Source organism: Camelus dromedarius, chromosome 25 (genome assembly GCF_036321535.1).
Source record: "Camelus dromedarius isolate mCamDro1 chromosome 25, mCamDro1.pat, whole genome shotgun sequence".
Taxonomy (NCBI): domain Eukaryota; kingdom Metazoa; phylum Chordata; class Mammalia; order Artiodactyla; family Camelidae; genus Camelus; species Camelus dromedarius.
In genome coordinates, this window is record NC_087460.1 from 17833399 (window position 1) to 17858788 (window position 25390).

Genomic DNA, 25390 nt, shown 5'->3' on the forward strand with positions numbered 1-25390 from the left:
GTCAAAACAATGAACACGGGAAACAAAAAGAGAAAAGAAATGACTTTAGAAACTATAGCCCTATGAGCATAATTTATGTAACTGTAAATATTTATAATATGGTGTATTTGAAAGCAAGTAAACCATTTTTGTTGAATGATGAGTAGACAAATGTTTATGCTACTGGGGGCAATTCAGGTTACAGTACCCAAGTATTTAGGTTAAGTGCCCATAATCAGGAGGGTGGTTTGTCAGAGCCTTCCTGTGGGAAAAATCAAGAGAAGTAGTAGTAGTAATAGTAATTAATAATAATAATAATAATAATAATAATACATAATAATGTAATACACACATATATTTGTGTTTCAGGCACTGCTTTGATGAACCTACAATAAAAGAGGTGAGGTAGATAAGATTCTTGCCTTTAGGGAGCTTAAAGTCTAGAGGTAACATATTCTTACCTGTTCAACAAACTCTTACTGAACACCTAATATTGGCCAAGCTATGCTCTATGTTGGTGATGGAGCAAAAGATACAGTCATCATGGAATTTACAGTCTACTAGGATACAGAGAAGTAGCTGGGCACTTAAAATACAGTGTGAAAAGAATATCTGTAGGAAAGATACAGAGTGCCAGAGCAAGACCGTAGGGGTGGGTAGTTGTGCAGGGTGTTAAAACATCACTGCCGGTGTACAGGATGGAGCAAATTGTGTTTCTGAAACTTGGGGGACTATGATTGTGGTTGAAGGACTACTTTGATAAGCATCTCGCAGTGGGGTGAGTGAGACAGCCCCGGGACAATGATGGATTGCTACATTGCCCTCTCTGGAGGCTGAGGCTGCTTATCTTTGGGGCTTTCCTTCTGCTAAACTAGGAACTGTGAATCTGATGCTATAGGGAAACTGTTCACAGGCAACAGAAGAGAAGCTAATTGCTGGCTACCCCAAGAGTTTTCCCTTCCCTACTGTTTCATCACATAGCACATGGCTTCTCCTTTATGTAACTGTTTTAAATATTTATTGATTTGTGGAGTCACCCTTTGTTGCCTCATTTTTCTTGGTCTTGATTCTGTTTTGTAGGGTGCTATAGGAGAAGACAACAGGCCACTGTGGCAGTTAATTTTATGTGTCAACTTGACTGGGCTATTGGGTGCCCATGTGTGGTTCAACATTATTTCTGAGTGTGTCTGTGAGGATGTTTCCAGATGAGATTAACATTTGAATCAGTAGGCTGGGCAAAGCAGACTATCCTCCCTTTGGGGGGGCCTTATCCAACCTGCTGGAGGCCTGAATAGAATAAAAGGCTGACAAGAAAGAATTCTGCCTCACTGCCTTCAACCTGGGGTATCAATCTTTTCTTGCTTTTGGACTCGTACTGGAACTGACGCCCTTGGCTCTCCTGGTTCTTAGGCCTTTGATCACAGACTGGATCTACACCATCAGCTGTCTTGGGTCCCTAGATTGCTGACTGCAGATCTTGGACTTACCTCCGCGATGACACAAGCCTATTCCTTATAGCGAGTCAATGTCTCTCTCCCTCTCCTGTTGGTTCTATTTCTCTGGAGAACTCAACTAAAGGTAGCCCGTATTGTTGGGCTGGGGAGAGGGGTGGACAGTGCTTGAAGATGTAGTAGTCTGCTTGGGATGATAAAAAAAAGAACTGTGAACTCAGGGGTAACAGAAGAAGTTACTGCTGCCTTGGAAAGTGTGTGGTAACGAGAAACCCCAGAAGAGGCTGCCTGCTGCTTTAAGCCTGTCCTCATAAAAGTGAGCAGTGTGTTACTCCTTTATCTCTGTGGTCTTCAAATGATCTGCTGTTGCAGCTTAACTACTCACAGACATTCTCTGCAGTAGAGAGATTGCTGTTGGAAAAATCAGGAAAAGTCAGAAGTCAGGCTTGTTTTTCAGAATGCTTTAGACCTAAGGGACAGAACCTAACCAGACTGATTTAAGGAGAAGGAGGTTGTTCCTCCTCCCCTCCCATCCCCCCCCCCCCCCACTGCTCCTTGCCATGTGACTAAGAACTCTAGGAACAGGTGGATCCAAATCACAAACCGTGGTGTCAGGATTATCTTTTTTCATCTCTTGTCTCTGATTTTCTTTCTGAGTTGCCTTCTTTCCTTCCTGTACTGGGCAGCTTCCTTTACGCATCTGGGGAAGACGATGAACATGAGAAAAACGCAGATGTTTTTCTTACAACCCAAGAATGCCAGGGAAGCAAGAACATCGTTCCCATCATGCTCAGCAGAAGAGCCCGGGGAGAACTCTGAAACTCTGATTGGCTGTTTTTGATTGTGTGCCCATCCCTAAACCAATCAGGGATAATGCAGTTCTCTGTTCGACCAAGTTTGGGTCATCTACCCATTCCATGGACTAGAATTTTGCATTAACCCTCTTGTCCCCCAAAACACATGGAATGGAGAAAGAGTGGACCTCTCAAGTGGAAGACACTGGTATTACAAGATGATTTTTAAAAATCAAAAGTATATAGATATATAAATGAACGTGCGTTAAAGATTTGTTCCCCATACTAATCAATGAGGGGACAAGACAGATATTACAACACATTCAAAAAAGATTGAAGTGAATGTGCAAATGGAAGCAAAACTATTTTTTTCTCCAAGGGGAGGGGAGTTGAGAAGAAGTTAATTGAACCTCGACAGGCCAAAATTATAGACAAGAATTGTTTTGTTCTGACCAGTTACCCACAATTCACAGAATTATGAAATAACTCCCACAGAATCAGAATCTGATAACCCAGAAGAGTTTCCTCTAGAATCTAGTTGCATAGTTTTCAAGTGGAAGCACAAATATTTTCCCTTCACTGGGAAGACAAACAACATGTGTTCACGAAACAAGGGACGCAGTATTTGAAGCAGAAATATTTCTCCTCCTAATTCCAGGTGGTACCAGCAGAAAGCTTACCAAAGCCTTCAATTGCAGTAAGTAATCTATTGGTTTATTGAAATAGGGACTATGCCTCAGTCATCTTTGTGTCCTCTGGGCCTGACTCATGAGAAATGTTTATTAAGTGTGTGGAATCCATGTTGAAGAGGGCGCCTGCCATGTGGACTTCTCTGGAACAACAGGAAAGCACCCTACGTTTCTGTGGAACCTCTCTGGAACTTCTCAGCTATGAGAAAAGCCCTGCAATTTTACTACCACAGAATACATTGCATGTCCTTAGACACTCAAAGTTTGAATTTTTATTATGGATTACCGAAGGTTGACTTGGTTCTGCGAAGACACTATTACGAAGTGGTTGAGTACACAATCATGAGAGGTTAGCATTATTGTTGCCGTTACAACTACAGTAAAAAGTGACTGACACTGTCTGGGATTTGTATTCAGCTATGGTCTGTGTTGAATACAAGAAGATGCAATTCCAACTCCAATGAATAAGGTGTTTCCAGGGGACCCAGTCACTCCCAACTAACAAGATACGCATTTACTAGGCAGTAGACTGCTGCTGGGCCAACCCTCAAAGAAAAACATAAACTCAATAGGAAATGAGTGGCTAGATCATATTTGGAATCAGAAGAGCTAAAATAAGCAACGGTAGGTTCAACATGGCATCCGGAAAGACCAAGAAGTATGTGAACTGTGAGCTCAACAACCAAATCAGTTTCCTCTAGTCTGTTTTGATATTTATTTTTCCAGCTAATTGCCTCTTGATTGTGATACCGTAAGAGCAGGTGGTTATCAGGACAACCAGTTATCCACGGGGAAGGATAGAGTTGAATCTGCCTTTAGCGTCATGCTGCAGCCATCAGTCACTGCTCAGGCGTATGACTCTATGTGATTCTTGGAAAATGCAGGACACGGAGATCGGAGATCGGTAACGAATGCTATAGCCAATTGGAGAAACATGGTTTAATAGTCTAGCACAGTAAAAGCTAAAGATTCGGTTTTTTACCCCTAATCAGTGAATTAATAAAAGTATGTGCAGCCATTACCCTAAGACCTGTGTGCTCCTCTGGGTAATAAAATATGTATTTGAGTTGCATCTCTTTAGAAGATTCACCTATTGTAAAATAGAAAGGCAGCTCTGGGCTGGGCATGATGCTTCGCGATTCGGTCGAGAGCTGCAGAAGCAGAAGGCTGTAACTGACTTCAAAAGGTAGGGAAATTCAGACTCTTGGAGGTTTCAAGCAGCCGGGGCTCGCAAACCCAAGTCAAGTCGGCGCCTCCAGGAGCTGGCCTGTGACTGTCACCTTCACCCCCCCCCCCCCCCCAGGGTGACTTCCAACAGACAGAAGCTGAAACCCAAATCAGGCCGGGCTCGGCCCCTCCACAGCGCCCTCCCGTGACCAACGGCATTCTTCTGCCCTCAACCAAGGGGATCTCAGTGGAAAGCTTTTCTTTCCTCTTTTTCAGTCAATGCAAAAAAAAAAAAAAGTACATCAAGTAGCCCACAGCCAACCCAGAGAGGAAAACCCGTCGGAAAGAAAGGATGCTGGCTCGCTCCTCGTGCCCCGGTGTGGGCAGGGGCTGGACGCGCGCGCAGACTGGGCACGCGCGTCTGTTTGTAGGGGAAGGAATGAAATGCAGAGGCCGCTTCTGCCTGCTGAACGCAGCTGCTCCGCGGAGTGCCAAGTGCTCACAGAGAGACCAGCAAACCCCAGGGAGGGGCAGCGCGAGGGGGAGGGGGGAGCGGGGGAGACTTGGAAAAACGGAATATTGCAGTTTTGGAGCAGGTTGAGAGGTAACAGGAGGGGGAAGATTTCATCTCTGAGGTGGTCCCGTTTTAAATACGTTTTAGGCTTCTTACAGAAAGTGGCTCTCTGTATACGTTTACACACCCGCCTGCCAGCCAGCGCTCCCTCGCCTGCTCTGCCGCCCTCCTTTTAAAGCAACAGCTGCTCATTCATGGGGCTGTGCAAACACCTGGGCTTCTTGGCTGTGTGTGTGTGTGGTGTGTGTGTATGTTTCTGTGTGTGTGTGTGTGTGTGAGAGAGAGAGAGAGAGAGAGAGCACACTTTATGAGCTTCGTGGAATATAAGGCTGTAGTCAGCCTTAGAAGATGCTATGGACAAGGGCAGCTGGTAAATGACGCCCTCACAGAGGGAAGAGAATGGAGCAGAACAGACCTATGAGTTCACTGAACTTCCCGAAAGCAAGACCCAAATAGTTTTGTCTCAGAGAGGTCTATTCTGAATGGAGCTTTACTGCAACGCTGTAGCAATGGCACAGGGATTCCAGATGCAGGAGTCAGTCAGACGCCACCGGCTTTGAGTCCCCCTTCTCTGCCCCGTGACCAGCTGCGTGCTCCCGGGCAAGTTGTCTAATCTGTCTACGGCCAAACTGCATCACCTGTGAAATGAGGCAACTGACACCTCGCTCACGAGATGCTCGGAAAAGTTAAATGAGAGTGTAAATTAGGTTACTGCAACCGGTACATCATGACTCATAGAAAACAAATATTAGCCCGATTGTATTAGGCTATACGGTAACAAACTTATGCTTTATGGCATACTAGTTGTTACAATGTCATGAAATATTGCAATGGAATACAATTTCTGATTCTTGAGGAAGAGGGCAAGGAAGAATCTCTCACTGTGCCGTCTGAAGAGAAAAAATCTTAAGAAAACATGTCTGCTTTCAAAAATTTTCACCTACAGACAGTTACGAAACAATGCTGCCCTGTATTGTTTGTATTCTGCATTGACTCAAGGGGTCTACTGAAACTCATGATGGGGGAAAGAAAGAGTAATGAGTACATGGAATTACCAAATCCAACATGGCGTAGCTTGTTATTGTTTCTGCTTTTATTTTGTAGTCCATGGAGTGGCTCCCTGGAGCCACTTCCCAACAGTTCTTCAATGACAACCCAAATGATTTGCTTTTCAGACCCCAAAGCAATGTAGACTTGGCCAGGAGTAGGAGTCACCATTAAAACAATCCATTTTTTCAGGGGTGACCCATTTTGTAATTTGTAAATGTCTTCCCATTGGGAGGAAAATGTAAGGAAATTCTCTGGGGGATGTTTTGAAGTTTAATTAAAATGCGGTTTGAAAACATATCCCTTGTGCTTTGCGTGGGTAAATACGAGTGTATCCGGAGCTTGCACAGAGATGTGAATGTTCTCATCCTGATGCTGGGTGGCTCTGGCTGGGAACTGTGTACATTAATCTTCTGACAAAATAGCGGTGTGCCTCTTCCTTGCACGGCTGAGCCCTGTAGGTAGCTTCTGTGCAGTGTATTCATAGGAAGAAAACCTGGTATTTTAAATTCTCCTCCCTTCCTCTGGGAGGTTGCTGTATACTCAACACAAATGCTTGCTTCTTGTACTTTTAGGGCTGGAAAAGTTCCTATTAAACCAGAAGATGAAAAACAAAAGGCACTCTGGTGAACAGTTGATACCTTGGAGCAGTTAATTATTCTTTGAGCTCCTTGTTATCCAAATTAAAGAATGGCGTGACGTGGGAGTCTGAAATACAACTCTGATCCATCTCCCACCTCCGGCAGACTTTTCGCTGAACTCTGCTTTTCAGTCCATTCATCTAGAAACCGAAAGACCTTTTAAATTCTGTTCAGTGAATATTTATTGAGCACCTGCTATGTACTAATGCTGTTGTTGAGTGTTGGATGGTGTATATTGAATAAGACAAGGTTCCTGTCCTGAAGAAGTTCATAAAATAATTAGGGAAGTAACACTGACAACTTGGAAGGAGTGGTATTTCCCTTAGGGAGTTAACCCAGAACACATTGTAATATAATTCATTGAAGTAATACCTTTAGCCTTTGGAATCTTCATAGCTACCAGTGTTTACTATCCCCCCTGAAATGTTCAATTGAGTCTTAGGAGCAGCTTACCATATGTCCATGTTTTGCTAACTGTGTAGTAGAATCTTTGAGAGTAGCCTTACTCTTAACACCTTCTGGGTTATTAAATAAAGGGACGTGGCAAACATTCGTGCTTGGGATGTCTTTTACCCTTTGTTTAATGATGGGTGTATGGAGAACACTTCCTGGGAACACTTAGAACTCTCAATAAAAGTGCCCGCCGTTTGCAGATGAGGAACCCTCTGAAATTCAACATACTGTTTCTGTCCACAGCTTGTTCGGTTTTTCCATGGATTTTTGTGGCCAAAGGGAAAAATAACAGTTAAGCTGTAAGATACTCTAGAATTAAACTCTAGATGATCCTAACGTTAATGCCCTGTGATGGTTTAAGCATCTCAGAATCTCTTACAAAAGGCATTGACTTGTGTTCTTTAAGCAGTTTGGGGCCTCTATTAAATCACATTTCAGGATGTATTTAATGAACTGACGATAAGATAAAACTAAAGTAACACTTGACTTTGTTCTTCTTGTTGGGTCCATTATATAGAGTATATTAAAGAACTTTTTGAATTTTAAAACATTCCTTTGTCCTTGTAGGGTAGATACAGAAAGTTAAATAGCTGCCTCGCTCAACAGGTACGAAGGTTACGTAATGGAAAATTAAAACAAACTTCTTAACCAGCCAGGTGGGGGACCATGCTTTCTTCTAAGAAAAGCTTCAGTTTCTCCATATTTCTCAGACTGAGGCTGCCTGCATTCCCGACTAATTTTTGTCACGAGGAAGGGAGATGCCAATATTGATTTTAGATATTTCCAGGACCAGTAATGTCGACACTGATTTGGGTTCACCACTTAGTGTTCATCACTGTTTTGCAATGATGGCTAAGACAATACAGAGGAAAAGAACAGGGTTTTCACATGTAAGTACCACTCCTTGTCTTTTGTGGCTGGACGCCACAGTGGCCAAAAACATGCATTAGGAACCTAATTAAATACCAGATTGCCGTCTGGTTAAAACTTCAGGAAAGCAATAGAGAGATTAGGTTTTATTTTCTTAATTCCAGAATACTTAGTCCATCCTGCCTTTATTTAAATTGTTACTGCTTTATAAACATTACTTAAGTCAAGGATGAGCCATAGTCACTTAGACTGTAATTGGCTAAGAGTTGATTTACATTCAAACACTTATTATCTTAAATTGTATATTTCAGTTATTTTCATAGAAATAACAATGTCATAAAAAATGACATTTTTTTCCAAAGATTTTTTTTTTTGCTTCCTTCATCTTCCTATTCCATCCCTTATCCTATGATTTTACTCTTTGTCCCAGCTTGAAGACCAAGGATTTGACTAAAGGCAATAATTGCATTAATAATGTTTTGGTCAAAATTGGTATCACTTCCCCCTTTTCTTTTCAGGAATGGGCTAGTTGTGAATGAAAGCTTAAAGATGACTTGAATCTGATGCTTCCTTGCTCCAGTGTCCAAGTATTTACCAAGCTAGTGTTTTAACACTTTTCATGTGAACAACGCATAACGATTTGGTGCAATCTTAAGATTTAGAGTTTTGAATGGAGTTTTGCAAAATGTGGTTAAATCTGGTTTTAAGGCTCTCCAAGCTGGTTGCTTTATACGGGTTTTAGTGTATTGGCCTTAACTTCTGAATATTCCTTAGACATACAAACCATATCCAACAAATTCATAAGTGAAGCTAAGCACAAATTCTCGTATTTGCTTAAGAACATAGGTTCAAAATTCTTACCCAAAATAGCAGGATGGGCCCTGTTTTGAAGGCTAAGGGACTCAAGTGAAAATATGAAGAAGTTCAGCCTTAGATCCGCCTTCCCAGAAACATCATTCTCCTCACAAGCACTCAGCCTAGTCTCTCCTTATGTGTTTCCACCCCTTTTAAAATTTTCTTAGAATCTTGGATCATTTCAGTTTCTTGCGTACAGCGTTCAGTTGTTTCATGTAGATGTGTGCATAATTTACCTGCCGTAACGAGAGAGTCTTGGATTCAGCATTTGGCTTCCTGTGCCTGCCCCAAATATCTAACAGATACCTAACACTATACTGAGCACAAACAAAGTACTTCCTAAATATGTGCTTGCTTGATTCATAGGCTTTTTGTTTTGTTGTGTTGGGTTTTTACTGGTGAGTTCTAAGCTGCAAAGAAGAAGATTCTGGAGAAGGGAGATGTTTGTGTTTTCATCTTAGCATAGAAGCAAGAAACTAGGATGATACATAAAATGGGGAGAGGGTTGCACGTGGCATCACACCCATGCCGTCTGCAACTAACCTGCAACCCAGATGCCACGGGAAAGCGGTCTTCACCAGTGAAGGTGTTTTGAGTCGCTGCGCATGTCCCAAGCCCGAGTCTCTCTCCCTTCTCTGGCAGGAAATGTTAACAGGAAGAATGCTCCAGTAGCTCTTTTCTGCCTAGTATGTAAGGGCAGACCCTCTCAAATGAAACTTTACATTGCTTCAAATCACCCCTGGCCTTAAAATTCCTGATCTGCCTCTCTCCCGATTTTTCAAGCTCTGGCCGACTCTCTAGACTAAGTTTCTTTAAATTTCTCCGCCTGATTTCTCTCTGCTTTTTTTCTGCCCTCTCCACTCTTCGCTTCAAGTTGGATGTACTTCATAAAACGGTGTCTAGATATTTCAGCCATTCTACCGAACTGAACTTAAAGTTCGGACAAAATATATTTTAAGTGGTTTTGAAACTGAAAGCTAATATGAACATTTTGGAATTTGTACCAATATAAACATATTAAACTTAAGACCATATTCGAATACAGTTAAAAAATTACATCATATTCCTTCTACTAGAAATCTTAAAGGATATATGTATATATGTATATAATTCACCTTCTGAATCATGATGTAATTTAGATTATATTTTATTAGACATTCTTTACAAATTTAAAATACTGCTATTTTTACATGCACAGAGGAAAATCAGTTTGGGTAATTATATTTAGGCATTCATTAAAATCAACCACAAAATAGAGACACTTTATTGTGTCATTTATCAACATACTTGATATGTATATCTAAAGTGCATTATGTTACAAAAAATATAGAAATTCAGCAGCACCAAGATACATTTACAAAATAAATACATCAGTTGACAAAATAAATTATGGTAAATGTGATAATAATAATTGGATTAGCCTTGGCAAAAAAAAAAATATTCACAATGACCAATGTGCAGTTTCATAGAGCAATGGGGGAGACAGTTTTATTCCAATGCATTTACAGTATTTACAGACAATAAATATTTCTAATACTTTCCATATGTTCACTATTACAGAATCCTGCAATACGTCCTCTGAAGGTCTCTGCTGTAAATTTCAATGCCTCCTGCAAAAGAAAGAAGGGAAAGAAGAGGAGAAAACAGGTTAATTCTCCTTACAAAGGAAGAGACGTAAAATAAAGGATTATAAGTTAAGGAACATAGAGTCACAGTGGAAAGAGATTCAGGGCACTTCTTGTAAGTATCTCCTGCAGGAGGTGCCGGTGGGATCCACCTGTCTCTCTAGAGCTTGGCTAAAGGCAGAGTCTTTAATCCATCAAACAGTCAATGTAGTGCAGAAAAAAAAAAAGGGCCCGCATTTCTGATTATTCTATGTCAGAAAAATGAGACCCTTGGAGAACTTTCCAAAGCTGCTAATTGGCAAGTTTGGGATGAGAAGGGACACACAAATCTGAGAATTCAGAAATAAGGCTGTGCAATCCATCATTAAAGGCACCTTGCTTAGAAGTTTATCCCCAGTCATGCCCTATGCAGGTGATGCAGAGGTTGCTTTTTTCAGGTTCTTGTTTGGCCAATGTCTCACTAAGACAATGGGTTGTTGTGAAGGTAGAGTGTGTGACTTGGAGTAAATGTTGGGAAGATGTGTAACTAAACAAAGTATGTTTGGTTGATGATTGGAGGACATCTGCCCTTCTTTAGCCACCCTTAAACAGGAATGAATGAAGCTATTATTGGATTTTAGCTTTTGAAGCCAAAACTAAGATACAATTTTGAATGGATCTTGCATTCGAAATTGGGAAAGCCTATTTTAAATTGAAGAATAAGAATCAATTAATTAAAAAGTACAAAATAGCAACATTTCACATCACCGTGTTTATTATCCAGAATTTACCACTGGGGATTGACACCTTGTCTTCTAGGCACTGTAATGACAGGATTTAAGGGTGGAGATGTTTTCTTCCTCCTGTTCTCGTCCCTCTGTGTGGCCTCTTTCAGGGAATACACACCGGTGTCCAGGAAACAGCTACAGAAAGGAGTCTGATTGGCTGTGTCATTGCATTAACAGCCAGAGTTAGGGGCAAAGTTTTACATGGCCGTGAGACCTACCAAAAAGCAAACCCTCGACCATTCAGGGATTTTATAGGCAGCCTGAAGAATGAAAAGCAAGCTGGGCATTCAGGGTGTTTTCATGTCTTAAGGAACTGACCAATACTTATGGTTTGGATGATAAAATAGTTCCTAGTTGCGAAGGAAAAAAAAAGTTTAAGATTAAAATTTTAAATGATGAGTGGCTATGGATGGATGTTTTGAATACAGCCCAAGAGGTAAATGTCAAACTCAGTACCGATTTTAAGATGTTTTTGTATGAAATGGTATTTAATGAATCGAGTCTATGAAAGACACAAGCAAGGAGGGGATGCAGAGTCTTTTGAACAGTTATTTCCTCAGTAGGAGAGGCAAAGGAAATAAATTAAAGGACCCAGGAAGAGGTCTTCTAATTATATGTCGCCCTGCCCAGCCAGTTTGCTTGTTACCCTTCCCCCTGGTTTCCCTTTAACAGAGGCATGTATGGAACAGCCAGGTAAAACATACACCATGACCCAAAACAAATGCATATGTTTATCATCCATGTGAGTATGACAATGCTTCAGAGTCTGGGCTCTTTTGAGTACTGAAAAGCTGTTATATTATTTCTAAGTCAGTGTTTGCCAAGGCAAAAATACATCGTCTCAATTAAGTGAGTCCTCCTGTATCTGGACATCCCATTTGCAACACCAAAAATTCCAAAATGTTAATTTCCAAAAAAAAAATGTAAAGCCACGTATTTCCCCCTGAAGGGTTCATGTGAGAGGAGCCAGTTAGTATCAGGACAACAGTGTCTTTTAAGAAATACTACCTGTATTACCATAAAGTTCATGCTTGCCACATCATCAGACCTCTCAGGTTGTCGGATCATGATGCACAGAGACCAAACGGAGGACATTAATAAGAGGCTGGTTGTGTATACAACTTCAGAAGAGTTATTCTGAAAAGGTCCTATTTGGCTTACGAAATTGGCATGCTCCATGTATTCTCATCAATACACTCCTGAATTTCCCCACTCCTCCCTGCACCTCTGGTTGGGCTGTACTGGGGAAATGCCAGCATCTGGCTGCCAAACAGCGCTTTCCATGAACGTCCCTTAGAACCAGGGATGAGCAAACAGAAGCAGAATTCGCCGCTTCTCTCAGTCCTAGGTCTGGATCTGATGAGGGCGCTGCCTCAGTTTTGCTCAATCTACTTTAACTTAGAGATGGCTCTGGGGTAAGAATTGATGAGTGCTGGCTTTCATTTCTCCTGATACTGAAGAGCACTGCAAATTTTAAATGAATAGAATTCATTAAAACATATTTCTACTTCTGTTTTTATAACTTACACACAATATATATACTACATATATAAAGTTGATAAAAACAGGCTTTGGTAATGAAGCAAAGCCCTTGCATTAGTTATAACTATGTACAATTAAGATTGTATTTTAAAATATGCTGAATTTGTGCATTCAGCCAAGATTTACAGGGCTTGTTACCCCTTATAGATCCTTTAGGTATTCAGACAATGAGCCATTCACTGTGCTAAAGATTTCTCTAGTGCTCACTGAATACTGAAGCTGTACCACCTAGCCAATATAATTGTCAGTTTATATGCTATCTCCTGACGGGTTTTGTCAACTAAATTCAAAGAGAGATGTGGTGATGATAAATGGGATCAAAATCCCCTTTGAAACACCACGCTGTAATCCTCTCTCTACCAGTCAGAGGAAGGATTGATAATGAGCTCATTAGCTGCGTGTTATGCATCCTTGTGTTGTTTTCCTCTTTCTCTCAAACCCCCACAGAAGTGCTGCACTGAAAAGTAAGAAACAAAACAGATCCTACCAGTGGAAATGCACGTGCACAGAGCGGCACTGACATAGGGCGGGCCTGAGTGTCAAGAAGCCAAAGAAACCCAGTGCTGAGGACTGCCTACCCCAGGTCCCGGGTCTGCTCAGTTCCTTTAACTGTGGGAGGTCTTGGTTTTCTGTGTTACAAAGTGAGATTAATGTTTGCCTCTTTTTTTGCCTCACAGAAACACACATACCTAAACTGAGAGATGGATGGATGGATGGATGGATGTTACAACCAGAATGGGATCTAAAAGCACCAAAATGATAATAAGTTGCAATTTACTGAGTGTCTTCGCTATGACAGGCATTTAACCTGTGTAATATCATTTAATCTTCACTCAACCCAAAGAGGTTGGTATAAGCAATATCTTCATTTCACAGGAAAGGAAAGTCAGTCTTAGAAAGACCAAGTAACTTGCTCAAGATTGTGAATTTTAATAAGTTTAGTCCCAGGACTTGAACTTGAGGTATATAGCCCCAAAGTCCGTGAATGTGAGCATCCGTGAGGTAAGGATAAACAAGCCACATGGATGTGGTTTTATTGTTCCCCCTACAATACCCTAGAAAAAGTATTTCAACTTGCCAGTGGACAGATAGATACGTGAGAAAAACTTATATCCTTCCCAAATCTATACTTAACATTTTTTAGAAATCATGATTTTCTTTCTTGAACTGGTAGAAACCAGAGTTCAATTTAATTAAATAAATGGAAAGCATGTGCTTAACCATTTTAATTTATTTAAATGAAAATAAATGTAAAATTGAATTCAATAAACTTAATTAAATAAAAAATCTGAATGGCTCAGAATTGTTTTTGGTAAAGATATTTTTCTGTAGTGTTTGTAGATTGTAGCAAAGTCTTCTGTGTTCTCTCTTGAGATGAAAAAAAAAAAAAGAAAAAGAAAAGAAAAACTAAAGTTTGACATGGTGTGAGAGTTGGGGAATAAATATACTTCTCTAACAAATGATGAAGTGGTCACTAGCTCCTAAAGCTTGAGTGAAATTTAAAATGATTTAGTAGGTATTAAAGGATTGGTGTTGGGGTGTAATGGTGGAGAAGGAAGCGGGTGATTAACCCCTGTGTGTTAAGGAGTTAAGAGCACCCTGCTTTAAGGCAGGCAATATTCTGAGCCATCTTGGCTTTGTAAGCTTGTAAATGATGGAGTGACTGATAGAGAGACAGAAAGAGAAGAAATGCTGGGTTTGTCCCAACCAGGGCAGAATGGAGGCTACACATCCCATCTGAGGACACGAAAGAGGGTGTCCTCACCTACGGGCCCTGGAAGCCGGTTACCGTGAATCGAGCTCCAGCGATGTCCCGGAGATGTCAGACACGTGGTCCCCCTCCAGCCCGCTCCCAGCCACGCCCGAGGTCAGCCAGGCCGAGCGAGTTCTCCGCTTCTTCTTCTCCTGCTCCTTGCGTTTTCCAGGCTTGCCTTTCTTTTTCTTGCCGGGTGTCTTCAGTGGCTGCTCTTTGTACGTCTCCACCTTGTTGGTTTCCTGAGTTAGGTATCTGCCCTCATCGTCAGACCCAAATCGGACGGGGTGGTTCTTCGTGTTGGGAGCAGGCTTGGAGTTGGGGGAAACCTCCGAGGTAGCTCTGATTTCAGCTGTGTGGATTTCTGCGATCAGGTGGTGAAGGAAGAATCGTCGCCGTAAATCTTGGATGGATTTCCCCTTGTCATGGAGGAGCTGGTGTTCAGACACCGCTCTTTTGCTTTAAGGGAAAAAGAGCAGAAGAAGGAAACAATGACATTTTAGTAGCTGGTAGAGACCACAAAGACTTGAGGAAAGCCCTTTAGTTGTCTAGTTGGGCCGGTATGGGGCACAAGGGGAAGGGGCAGCAGGCTGGCTGAGCAGGGAAGGGGAGAGCGGGAAGGGAAGAGCCGGCCGTTCGGAGGCTCCAGCCTTGAGTCCCAGTTCTGCCTCTCTCTGGGTCTGTCACCTTGGTGAGAACAAGGACATTCTTGGGCCTCAAGGACCTCATCTGTTTAAAAGGAAAGGATCAGATTCAGTGATTTCTATGCTCTGTTCTCGATTTAAAATATTATGATTCAGTTATTCAAAGAAATGGACAGGAACCCCTGGGCTTCTTTTTGTGTTTTTCAGAGTTGTGCTGGGGAAATAAATCCAGAAGTCTTAGTCTGGAAATAAAAAGGTGGCTGATTTCACCTGAGGGCTCGCCCCAAGCACACCTGTGCAGGAGCCCGTGTGCACACAGACGTACTGTGCCCCCCCACCCCCCCACCCTCAGTAATAATAATACTGAATCTCAAAGAACAGCAAGCCTGAGTAAAAGCAAACAAAGACTGAAGGATGAAGTGAACAGTGATTCCTGTCTAGGAAACCACCTGACAAACAGACTGAACTTGAACATGATTGATATTAGACTATGGGCTACTGAGAACCTGTATTTGAAGGCTAACTGTCAGAGCATGAATATTTTTCTATAAAGTGGTGGGTGGTCTCTTTAAAACGGCTTTCTTTGGGTGTTTAAATTAAGTGAGATCGTTCTATTTTATCTGTGCATCTTTCTTTTTAAATTTAAAATTTCAGAAGGTATTTATTATCCCTGGTTCTGAATTGAGAAATTCACTTTTCTGCTTACTCTTTGGCTTAAAAATACCTCTAGGAACAAATATGAACTGATTTTTCTATTTAAACAACAACATTCTAATGAAAATGTAGTGAAAAAGAATAAACAAATTCTCTGCCAATCCTTTTAGATGACACCCTGACTCTTGCTTAAATGTCCATTCGTGTATGCTTTTATTATTCTGTGTGTCCTTATTAACCACATTTAAGGATTACATACATTCATTAGTCATATTATGCCTGCTTCAACTATGCTTCACCTAAATCCAATTTCTACCCCCGAAATAACCCTCCAAGTGGCTCACTTTCAAAAGAATCTGAAGGTACTTCTCAGAGCTACATGTCATGAAGTCTCACTTCCCTGACACCGTGATGGGTTTATCTGGCCTCTTCTTACCTTCATTAATACAACTTCTTTAACTCCCCCGAGAAATGTGACAATAATACATTTCAAAGATGGCGGAAGTGAGGTTCAGAGAGGTTAAAGCCCTCAGACTTACGTACAAGATGGAAACAGGCAAAACCAGGGCTCCAAAAACAAAGGCTTCTGATTCTAAAAACCAAGATTGTTTTTCAACTTCCTCGACCTTTTCTCTTGCTGAAGCTGAATTGTATGTTGAGAAAACAAGAAGGGAAGGGCAGGGAGTAAAGAGCCTGCGGTGCGAACCATGGCAATGGGCGAATGGACAGCAACTGCCTGGTTTCCTTGAAGACCAATCTTATTGCCCCAGGAAGTACACTTTGATCACCAAAATCAAGAACCAGGATTTGCAGAGATCGGATTAGCACCGGGGGAATGAGAGATGGTCTAGTTATATTGTGAGTCAAAAAAGGGTAAGACACGAAAACACCAGCATTCTTTCTCTGAACCTTATGGCCTGACTACCAGCTTCCTTTCAGCATCTCAGTGTGTGCATTGACTTTAAGCCATGTAGCTGGTTCAAGAAAGACATGACTTAATGGAAAGGAATTTAACAGGAGCCTGGTTTAAATGAGGCATGAAGGAGTCTCTCTTCCTTTTTGAAGGTGCCACATGTGACAAGATTAGTATTCACTTAATTTGTGGCCATAGTTAGTATCCTGGGAACTTCTAATAAGGTACAAATTTGAGGCTTTGCTACAATATATTATACCAGCTAATAACATTTTAAAAGAACAGGATGGGTATACGTGCATATTTCATAAGTAGTGCAGTTTAATAATCTCCTAGCAAAATATGTCACATTAAAAAAGAAGTTCTTAAGCAGTGATCCTTTGTATGATTTGGAGCTTTTTCTATTTTCTCAATCCCTGGCAGATACCCATGCATCTGTGTTGCTCTACAGATGTATAATACAGCCCATTCTAGCTTAACTCGAAGCCAAAACTTTTAATAGCTGGTCTGTTCCAATCAAGCCACCATTGCTCATGTCCCCTCTGACTGGCGTATGTGCCTGTCATCTTGGCGAGCCTGTCAACTGTGAGTCACAGAGCCTTCCTAACTCAAGCACGGCAATTTCCCGGGGTAGTTCTCATGGGAAATGGAGTGATCATTCCATCCTTCTGTTTTATTAAAAAGCCTACACTCCGGCACACTGTGTCCAGTTTAGGGCAGTACATCTCTCGTGAGATGATGCCTTTAGGGGGTAATTATTAATATATTTGGAAACATAAGTTTTCTTTTTGTATTTTTTTTTTTGATGGGGGTAGGTAATTAAGTTTATTTATTTTTACAGGAGGTACTGGGGATTGAACCCAGGACCTCGTGCATGCTAAGCATGCGCTCTACCACTTGAGCTGTACCCTTCCCCCCAAAACATAAGTTTTCTTAAATGCTAAATCTGAAATGCCATTACATAATTTACTTACTACTTTGAAGACTTCTGCATGTAAAATATTGTGAAGAATGAATTTCTGATTGAGCAACTGCATTAGAGGATCAGGAATATGATAGTATCTTTATTGTCAACAAGCAAGAAGGTGCACAGAGTGTTCTATCTATTTTCAAAATAAGACATTAGCTGAGATAAGGATAAATGACTAGCATGTACAAATGAGAGATACACAGGCGGTGGGCAATAAATTCTAATTAGGGAGCCTTTCAGTTAGATAATTCTGAAGTATTTAAGTTGCAAATATGGCCTCAATGATAGTCCATGACTTTATATGCCTGCAAACGTTACATAGCACAATGGTCCACATGGCATTTATGACAGACCCAACATGAAAAAACAAGTACACTATGTTCATGGTCTCCTTGGATTATTGTAAAAAAAAAAATGCAAAAATATGGAGGAGATGCTTAACACAGATAACTCTAAATTCGGTCAAAATACAGCTCTTCTGCCTTAAAAAAGAAATCACTCTCAAGGGAGTTTTCAGGGAAGAAGATTAAATTTCTAAGGAGCTCTCAAGGAACACAGGGAATAGCCGGAGTGATGGGAATTCCTTTTTCGGCACAGGAAGAGGCAGCCCGCACTCGCGCTGATGCTAGCCTCCCAAGGAAGGAGTCTGGGTTTAAGAAAAGTTCTGTGGTACATGGAAGAGTCAGGGTTAGGGTGTTAGAGTTAAGATGACTCACCAGAAGTCCTTTCCAACCCAAATGACTCAGCTAAAAGTTATGCTTTTCATTAAGTGGAATAGACCCAGTCTGGCTCCCAAGCAAATCAGTCAGTGATGGTTTAGGTTTCCGAATCTGCTGGGGTTCTTTCTTTAACTTAAAGCACAAAGATTGCCACCTGCCAACAGCCATGTTCATCTGGACAAGAACGTCCGTAGGCTTCCAACTTTTACTCAAGCTCTAGCCTCATTTGTTAAAGTCTTTTGGATTCGCAGGTCAGGAGATTTACAACCTGTATTGTCTCCTTTGTGTAGCCTGGGAAGTGTTCTTGTTGTAACAGTTTCCTCTCCCTTAAAGTTAGCCCCTAGTCAGAAAAAACATCTAAAGCAGTTTCCCTCATATTTGGTGTGAAAAGTAATTGGAGAGTCATATGATTTGATTATATGTTAAAATTTCTTTCAAGAAACTAGGTTGATTTATTGTAATAGTAGACGAATATTCTGTCTAGCACATAACATTTACTGTTATTTGGCGATAATGCAAAAATAATGACTTGCTATTTTAAACTCCAGTTGGCTGTAATAATTTGATGAAACATCTTTATCTACTGATGATTTCAGCCTCTCTGAAAAACCATGGCTGTAATGTAATGATCTATTAGCCATTAGCTATAAGAATGTTTTGTGGTAGTTTTATAACCATCTGCTGAGTGTGAGTGTTTAACTGCAATATTATATTTCACCCACAAACAAAACTATAACAGAGTCTCTGGCTGCTAAATGGTTTCTGATGTGTATTTTGCAAGGTGCCACAAAGAAAGAGTTAAAAATAGCCTTTAGGACTAACTTAGCACTATTCTAATGTCATAACTGTAGATTTAATCATGGTCCATTTACAGTTTCTCAAAAGAGAAAACAGATATTTCTAAGTAACTCCGAAGAAAAAAAATTGGCTCTGTTCCAAGACAGTATTTCTTGGCCACATAAATGCAGTATTAAGGTGTGCTTTAAAAAATTTAGACTTCATCTATATTTACATATAGATTTTACATAATTGAATTAAATACAAGTCTCAAAATGAACGGAAAAATCTGAAGACAATCTGCAGAAATACATCAGCAAAATGTTGATTTGAAGAATACAGTGCACCTTTATCTTCAGTACAATGTTCTACACAATTTGCCTTAGGAGATTCATAATAGATTTTCATGTTGGTGCCAAGGTTCAGACATGTCTAAAGTAATTTCACTTAAGGATTTTCTGCTTTAATAATAATAGACCAAAGGCCCATATAAGAAATTGCCTCTTTGTACACCCTCAGAAATTTACAGGGAAACACCAGGAACTTGATTGTAAATATTAGATACTGCTGTTTTTACTGTTAGTGTAAAAGTTCTCCTTGCTTCCTTCTCCAGAGGCAAACTCCTCTCAGTACCCAAACTTTATGATTTTCCCATCCTGAACACAGGGACTGCAGCTTCAAGATGACCCAAGGACGGGATTACACACATGCATAAACTGCTAGGTCCAACAGATTCTTAAGGCAGTGTTACACCACCACTCTTACAACTTTTCAGTCTTACAGCATGGTGTTATTTCTCCGACGTGCTCTGATGTATGATTATTTTTAAAGTCAAAATTTTCCTTAAAGTATCACCAAAATGGAAATGCCAAGATACAAGTATTCAGTCTACAATGCAAATATTTGACTCCAGATTCAAGAACTGTTAGCAATCATTCCAAGCGGAAAAAAGTTTCCACACCCAATACTCACTTTGGAATCAGACGTTCTTGAACTGTATCAATACCAACGTTGGAGCGGTGCCATGGCAACGTTGTTACTACTTCATTATATAATATGCCTACATTATGTAATGTGGTCCGTTTTATATGCTTAAAGTTATGTCATTCATAATAAAATTAGACGCAAAGTTTTTGCTTTTCACACAGAATCTGCCACCCACATTCAGTATGCACGTATGCAAGTGCACCCAGGCGTCTGACGCCGGGATCCCTCAGCTCCCTGTGCGTTAGATCTAAGCCCCTTGGAATCCTCACGGTTTCAAAATCTTCCCAGGTCCTGAAAGTACCTTTTTCTTTCCCTAGAGGCAGAGGATCTTTGCCTAGAAGAGATTCTGGAAAATGCTCCCTCGCTTGGAAACACATATAATGTGCCTGTCTTCCCTTGACGTTCAACCAGTTCTCCCGCCGGGATCGAGGACCCGGACTCAGCCCCGGGCAGGTAGCGGATCTCTCCGCTCGCTAACCCGGGCGAGGCGCATCAGTGACCGCGGCGAGCCCTCGGCAGCGCCCCAGCCTGGTGCCCTCTCCCACTGGCCTCCCGATCCCTCACCCGGCGCCCTGGGGGAGGACCGGGTACTTACAGTCGGCGGCCGAGCTCCTCCACCGAGCGCCCGCAGGAGGGCACCGAGTAGCTCAATAGGAACACCGCGACGCTCCACTGCTGAACCAGCCTCCACAGCATCGTATCCTCTAGCTCTGGGGACCTGCGACGGAAAGGAAAGGGGCCCAAAGCGTCAGTGCTGCATCTCCATCTCCCCGCACTCCCCTGCCTCCCCCTCCAGCCGGCTCTCAAATAGCCCCTTCAGCTTCAAGGGCATCTCCCAAGTTGCAAAGAAGAAGAAGAAAAAACTTTGTCTGCAGCCGCTGAGCACTTACTTATTTAGGAACCAACTACTCCGACTGTGCTTTTTTTTCCAACCCACAGGCAAAAAGGGACCGAAAAGGAGAAGAAGAGAAGAAAAAAAAAAAGAATCAGAGGTGCTTCCTCTGAAATAATAACCTAAATGAAATGGCTTTATACAGGCACCAGTGATGAGCAGCGTGTTTACACGTCTCGCATAGCAATATATGATCAATCTGGCCGGCAGTTCTCCTGGGTTCGGGGAGCAGGGCTAACCTCCTCCTAAAAAAAGTAGAAAGTTTCTCCCTCTGAAGTCAGCCTCTTTGCGGACTGGGCCGTCTTGTTTCCGAGCCACTTGCAGCGAGACCCACATATATATACCTAAGCTGTCTGTCTGCCTCCTCTGGTGGGCTGGTTGCTTCCGGAAAGCTGATTCCACACACCCTGAGAACAAGTTTCAAGTGCGTGTGTCGTCGATCAGGAGGGCCAGGTGGCAGCGAGGGCGGGTTAAGAGCGGCGCGGAGGGGCGGCGGCGGCCCCGCTTCACGGCCGGGGAGGCATGCCGGCCGGGCGGCGCAGGTTGGAGGCGAGTGGAAAGTCGAGCAGAGGAATGTTCACACGCTCGCAGGCAAACCTGCCGGAGAAGTGAGCGAGTCGCAAAGAGGTGGCGCCCTAGGAACGCGCGCGGGGCGAGTGAGGGCGCGGGCGCGCGGGGGGCGGGGGCGGCGACGGGCGGCCCGAGCGGGCCCCGCGCGGCCGCAGCCAGCGGAGGGGAGCCCCGAGCTGGGAACGTCCGGCGAGCGGCGGGGAGCCACCCCCCATCCCCACCCCACCCCCCCGCTCCGCCGCCCCCGGCGCTGCCCGGAGCTCCGCCGAGCCCCACCCCAGAGCTGCGGCCCCGCCGCGCTATCCCCCGGCCGGGGGCGTGGGCGGATCCGCGAGTTCCCGCCGGGCCCCTCCGGTCCCGGACCGCGCGGCGGATCTGCGAGCCGAGTCCCAGAGGGCGTGCGGACCGGCCCGGGAGCCACGACCCCCGGCGCGCCGCTGCAGCCCAGTCCCTCGGGACGCGCGGGCGCCCAGGCCGCCGGGGGCGGTTGGCAAGGAAGAGGCCGAGGAGCCGGGGCGGAGAGCCGGGCGCCCGGCATCTTCGGCGGGGAGGTCGTGGGCCACTTGCCAGTGCCTTTTAGGAGCCCTAAGCCCTCTTGGGAGCTCGGGGAGCGTGATGGCAACCCTCCTCCCTAGCCCCTTCCTGGGACAGGATGAGCGGGGAGCGTCGGCTGGGGGAGGGGGGAACCCTTAGCTTAGAAGAGTAAAAACGGTTTCAGACTTTAGGTCGAGATGGCATTTCTTGCTGTCTCAGAACAGCTGAGGACATCTGGAACTCGTCCAAGAAAACCCGCGCACAGGATGGAGACCCCCTTGTGAATTGCGAAGGGGGAGCCACACTCCTGGGGAGCGCACGCGGCCCTTTTGCCCACCGACAGGAGTCTAACCCACCCTTTCCCCCGACAACCTTCTCTGTCGCCCGCCCCACCCGGCCCCCAATTCCCCTGTTACATATTCTGGGATGACTCTAGCCGTGTCGCTTCAGCCTGCATATACCGCGGATCTATCTCTCTGCTTCGGAGAAGCGAAGGGAAAGCAGGGGTTCTTCCCAAACTGTTGGGCGGGGAAGAAAGGCTGCTCCGAATTACTGGGCAGTGTCGTCTAGGGAGGGCTTGCAGCGGATGTGAACGCCCGCCCAGCGGGCTCCTCTATCTTTCTGAAATGAACGCGGGTGGTTGGGAAGCATTCAAGCCATGTTTGTCTTCTAGACAGACAATCCGCCTGCAAGGTTTCAATACTCTGTAGAAGGCTAGTGTGATTAAGAGATGTGAGATGATTAAGGGCGCCTGACCTTTATCAAGCCTGGCTTTCTGGCTGATGTTCCGCAGATTTCATACCAAGGTTGGGTGAAATAGCGCCCTCTCACCGACCCTCGCTCATCTCGGCTCCCTTTCCCCGTCGTTAACTGCTAGCTAACTAGCTTCAACTAACGTTTTGCTGCTTAGTCTGGAAGGGTGTCAGCTCTTCTCAGAAACTCCTATCTTTCCCATTTGATTACTTTAAACTTCACACTTATTTAAAAAAAAAAACTTGGCTTCCTCCTACTTAAAAAAAATCTGGGAATTTCCACAACTTCCCTTGAACGTTTAAGGATTTCTAAATGTTAGACCTGTTTGCATGGCATGAAAAGACAAAGTATCAGCACTCAGAAATGTTAATCTTTGAACCGCTAACACTTTCTGGTTTATAATAAATTCTTTCCAAAAAGACACAGAAGCCTTAATGCAATCGTTAGATCTGCAGGGGAAATCTGTAAAAAAAGTAAATCACAAACGGGCCATTTAATACTTGCAAGTTGTTTAACATTAAAATGATAATATTTGCTTCCACAATAAAAAACCCGAAGGTACTTAGCCAAGTTTCAAGCTACCCAGGCTTTAAAAAGTCAACCCTCCCCCAATAAAAGGTTGAAACAAAAATCAGATTGAAAATATTAAATCACTTACACTGTAAATAAATTCATTATACTCTCAGAACAAATTAAAGACTGGCCTCAATAGACTGCTTTGATTTATGTTGCTTTTTCTACTAATTAAACAAAATCAACCCCTTTCTATACCCCCCCACCCGTTCTTTTTCCCCCACACACTTTTCTGGTGTTAATGGCAAAACATCTATCAGATATTTTTAGAATTTCCTCTCCTCCACAAAAAGAGAAAATATAGACACAGGAAAAATAAATAGTCTTTATATACTTGGAATACCTAAGCTTTCCTCCTAATTTATTACTTCACCTTTTCCTTGATTTATAATCTTCTCTGCTCTTCTGGCCAAAGGAGGGAGATCTTCTCAGCAGCCGCTTCCAGAAATAATTTTTTTGGTTGTTGCTCTTCAAAAAAAAGTAAAATTAAGTCTTAAATGAATTAAAAATTTCCTGTAAGGAGCCTTTCTGTTTCCACCCAAGGCAATTATTAGAAAGCAGGTACCTCTTTTAAGCTGCCCTGCTTGTTACTTTCAGTAGAAATTCTCCTCAAATATACCCTCAATATATACCTTTCTGAAAAGGCTGTTTTCTGACATCATATGTTAGCTCCCAATTAACTGAGCAACCTCCGTGATGATGCTGAGAACACATGACTACAAATGAGATGACTCCACACTAGGAGGGTTTTTTTTTTTTTTTTTTTTTTAAAGCTTAAGAATAGAAAAAGTGCCAACAGAGCCTGAATGTTTGCTTAGGCCTTGCTATCACATAAAGGCACCTTAGCAAATAGGAAGACTGAACGCCTTCCTTTAATCTGAAGTCTTTCCATGTGATGACAGTTTAGCATTGTGAGGTCCACACCTACATGGATGCCTAGCCCATGAGCAAGCCCCACATTTCCATCTTCCCAACCCCAATGGCAGCATTTTTTCCCAATTTTAGTAAGAGATGTTCTAAATTTTTAAGTGTACTTTTACTCTTAAATGTTTGCATAACCAGCTGATACCTATCTCCAGGGATATCTCCTTTTGCCACTTAAGAAAAAGAAAAAGAAAAAGAAAAACCCCTAGCATTTATGTTTAACTCTCTCATTGTTCTCTCTTTTCCCCTCTTCAACTCAAACAACAAGCCAACAAATAAACATACAAATGAAGAAAAGTACCTATAGCTCTTTAAACAGTGCGCCTGGGCCCAGAAATTCCCTTATCTTATTACCAACAAGCATCTAGATTTAACATTTGCCAATCTGTGGCTCTAAAATCCCATGAAACCAAACAACAAACTCATCCCTTCTCTTCTCCAAAACTTTTGTTTATGTAGAGAAGTTTGCATAATTAGTTCAAGTAAAGTTATCATTTGATTACATGAGAACATGGTTCAAGTCACTTGGAACCATTGCCTGAACTGGGACTTGAGAGCTGACCTCAAGTAGCAAAAAAGGGGACGTGATGCCTTTAAATCCCAAATAGGGGCAGGAAAAGGTGTTGTTATTATTATCATTATCATCATTATTATTATTAACTCTCTTTGTACTTAGATGAAACCAGGACTCAAAACTGGGGCTGTCCAGGAACAGGACTGGCTGCTGAGGACTGGAGGCACTGCCTCAGGGAGCAGTGCCCAGACACACATCAAGCTGAAGGGATTCTTTTACTAGAAAAGTGGGTCTCACACCCTCCTGGCCTCTCCCTGCTTTCTAGGCAATGTTCAGCCTTCCACAATCAGGACCAGAGAGCCCAGCAGTGGGGCAGTTTCCCTGGGGGTCCCAAGCCAATGTGAGATGAGAAGGTCTTTAAGAAACAGGGTTCTCTGGGACAAATTCTCCAAGGTCAAGTACTTGTGCACCTCCCAAACCCATGACTGTCAAAACATGTTTGAGGAGGAGTCTTCTGGCCAGGGACAGTGCCTTCTGTATGTGTGTGTGTGTGTGTGTGTGTGTGAGAGAGAGAGAGAGAGAGGGAGAGAGAGAGGCAGAGAATGGTCCTGTGGTGCAGAGTCCTGATCTCCTGGACTGATGCCTACCTGATGCCCTTGGCTGGGCTGAGTTCTTGGCTCCCTGAAGCAGGCAGCTCTGGACTTGTGTGAGACCACAGGGAGAGTTCCAAGTCCCACCTGGCTCAGATGACAACCTTTC

The 25390-nt window shown here is 42.9% G+C and overlaps 1 protein-coding gene and 1 long non-coding RNA gene across 7 annotated transcripts in view; one reads left to right on the top strand and one right to left on the bottom strand.

Annotated features, from left to right (window-relative positions):
• The window catches only part of LOC105103526 (uncharacterized), a 98415-nt gene extending 84779 nt beyond the window's left edge, over positions 1-13636 (top strand). For all 3 annotated transcript variants that reach the window (XR_010377832.1, XR_010377831.1, XR_010377833.1), the window contains 3 exons: positions 10081-10260; positions 12902-13037; positions 13132-13636. This is a non-coding gene — a long non-coding RNA (uncharacterized LOC105103526). The remainder of the gene's footprint in view (positions 1-10080; positions 10261-12901; positions 13038-13131) is intronic.
• On the bottom strand, positions 9652-23616 carry PTHLH (parathyroid hormone like hormone). 4 transcript variants are annotated; one of them, XM_031443878.2, is made up of 5 exons: positions 22284-22383; positions 21108-21360; positions 20467-20589; positions 14220-14666; positions 9652-10130 (listed from the first exon to the last, which is right to left on the bottom strand). In XM_031443878.2, exons 3-4 carry the CDS (start codon positions 20565-20567, stop codon positions 14240-14242), a joined length of 528 nt encoding a protein of 175 aa, XP_031299738.1. In that variant the 5' UTR covers positions 20568-20589; positions 21108-21360; positions 22284-22383; the 3' UTR covers positions 9652-10130; positions 14220-14239. The 4 variants fall into 4 exon arrangements, with proteins under 4 accessions (XP_031299738.1, XP_064335229.1, XP_031299737.1 ...); XM_064479159.1 differs by having other exon boundaries at positions 14244-14666; positions 22284-22382; XM_031443877.2 differs by lacking the exons at positions 21108-21360; positions 22284-22383 and adding an exon at positions 23567-23616 and having other exon boundaries at positions 14244-14666.
• Between the last annotated feature and the right edge of the window lie 1774 nt (positions 23617-25390).

Excerpts from the sequence above, each read along its gene's own strand:
- PTHLH (XM_031443877.2), bottom strand. The coding sequence starts at position 20,567 with ATGCTGTGGAGGCTGGTTCAGCAGTGGAGCGTCGCGGTGTTCCTATTG. Across the intron at positions 14,667-20,466 it reads GAGGAGCTCGGCCGCCGACT|CAAAAGAGCGGTGTCTGAAC; the intron begins GTAAGTACCCGG and ends TTTCCCTTAAAG.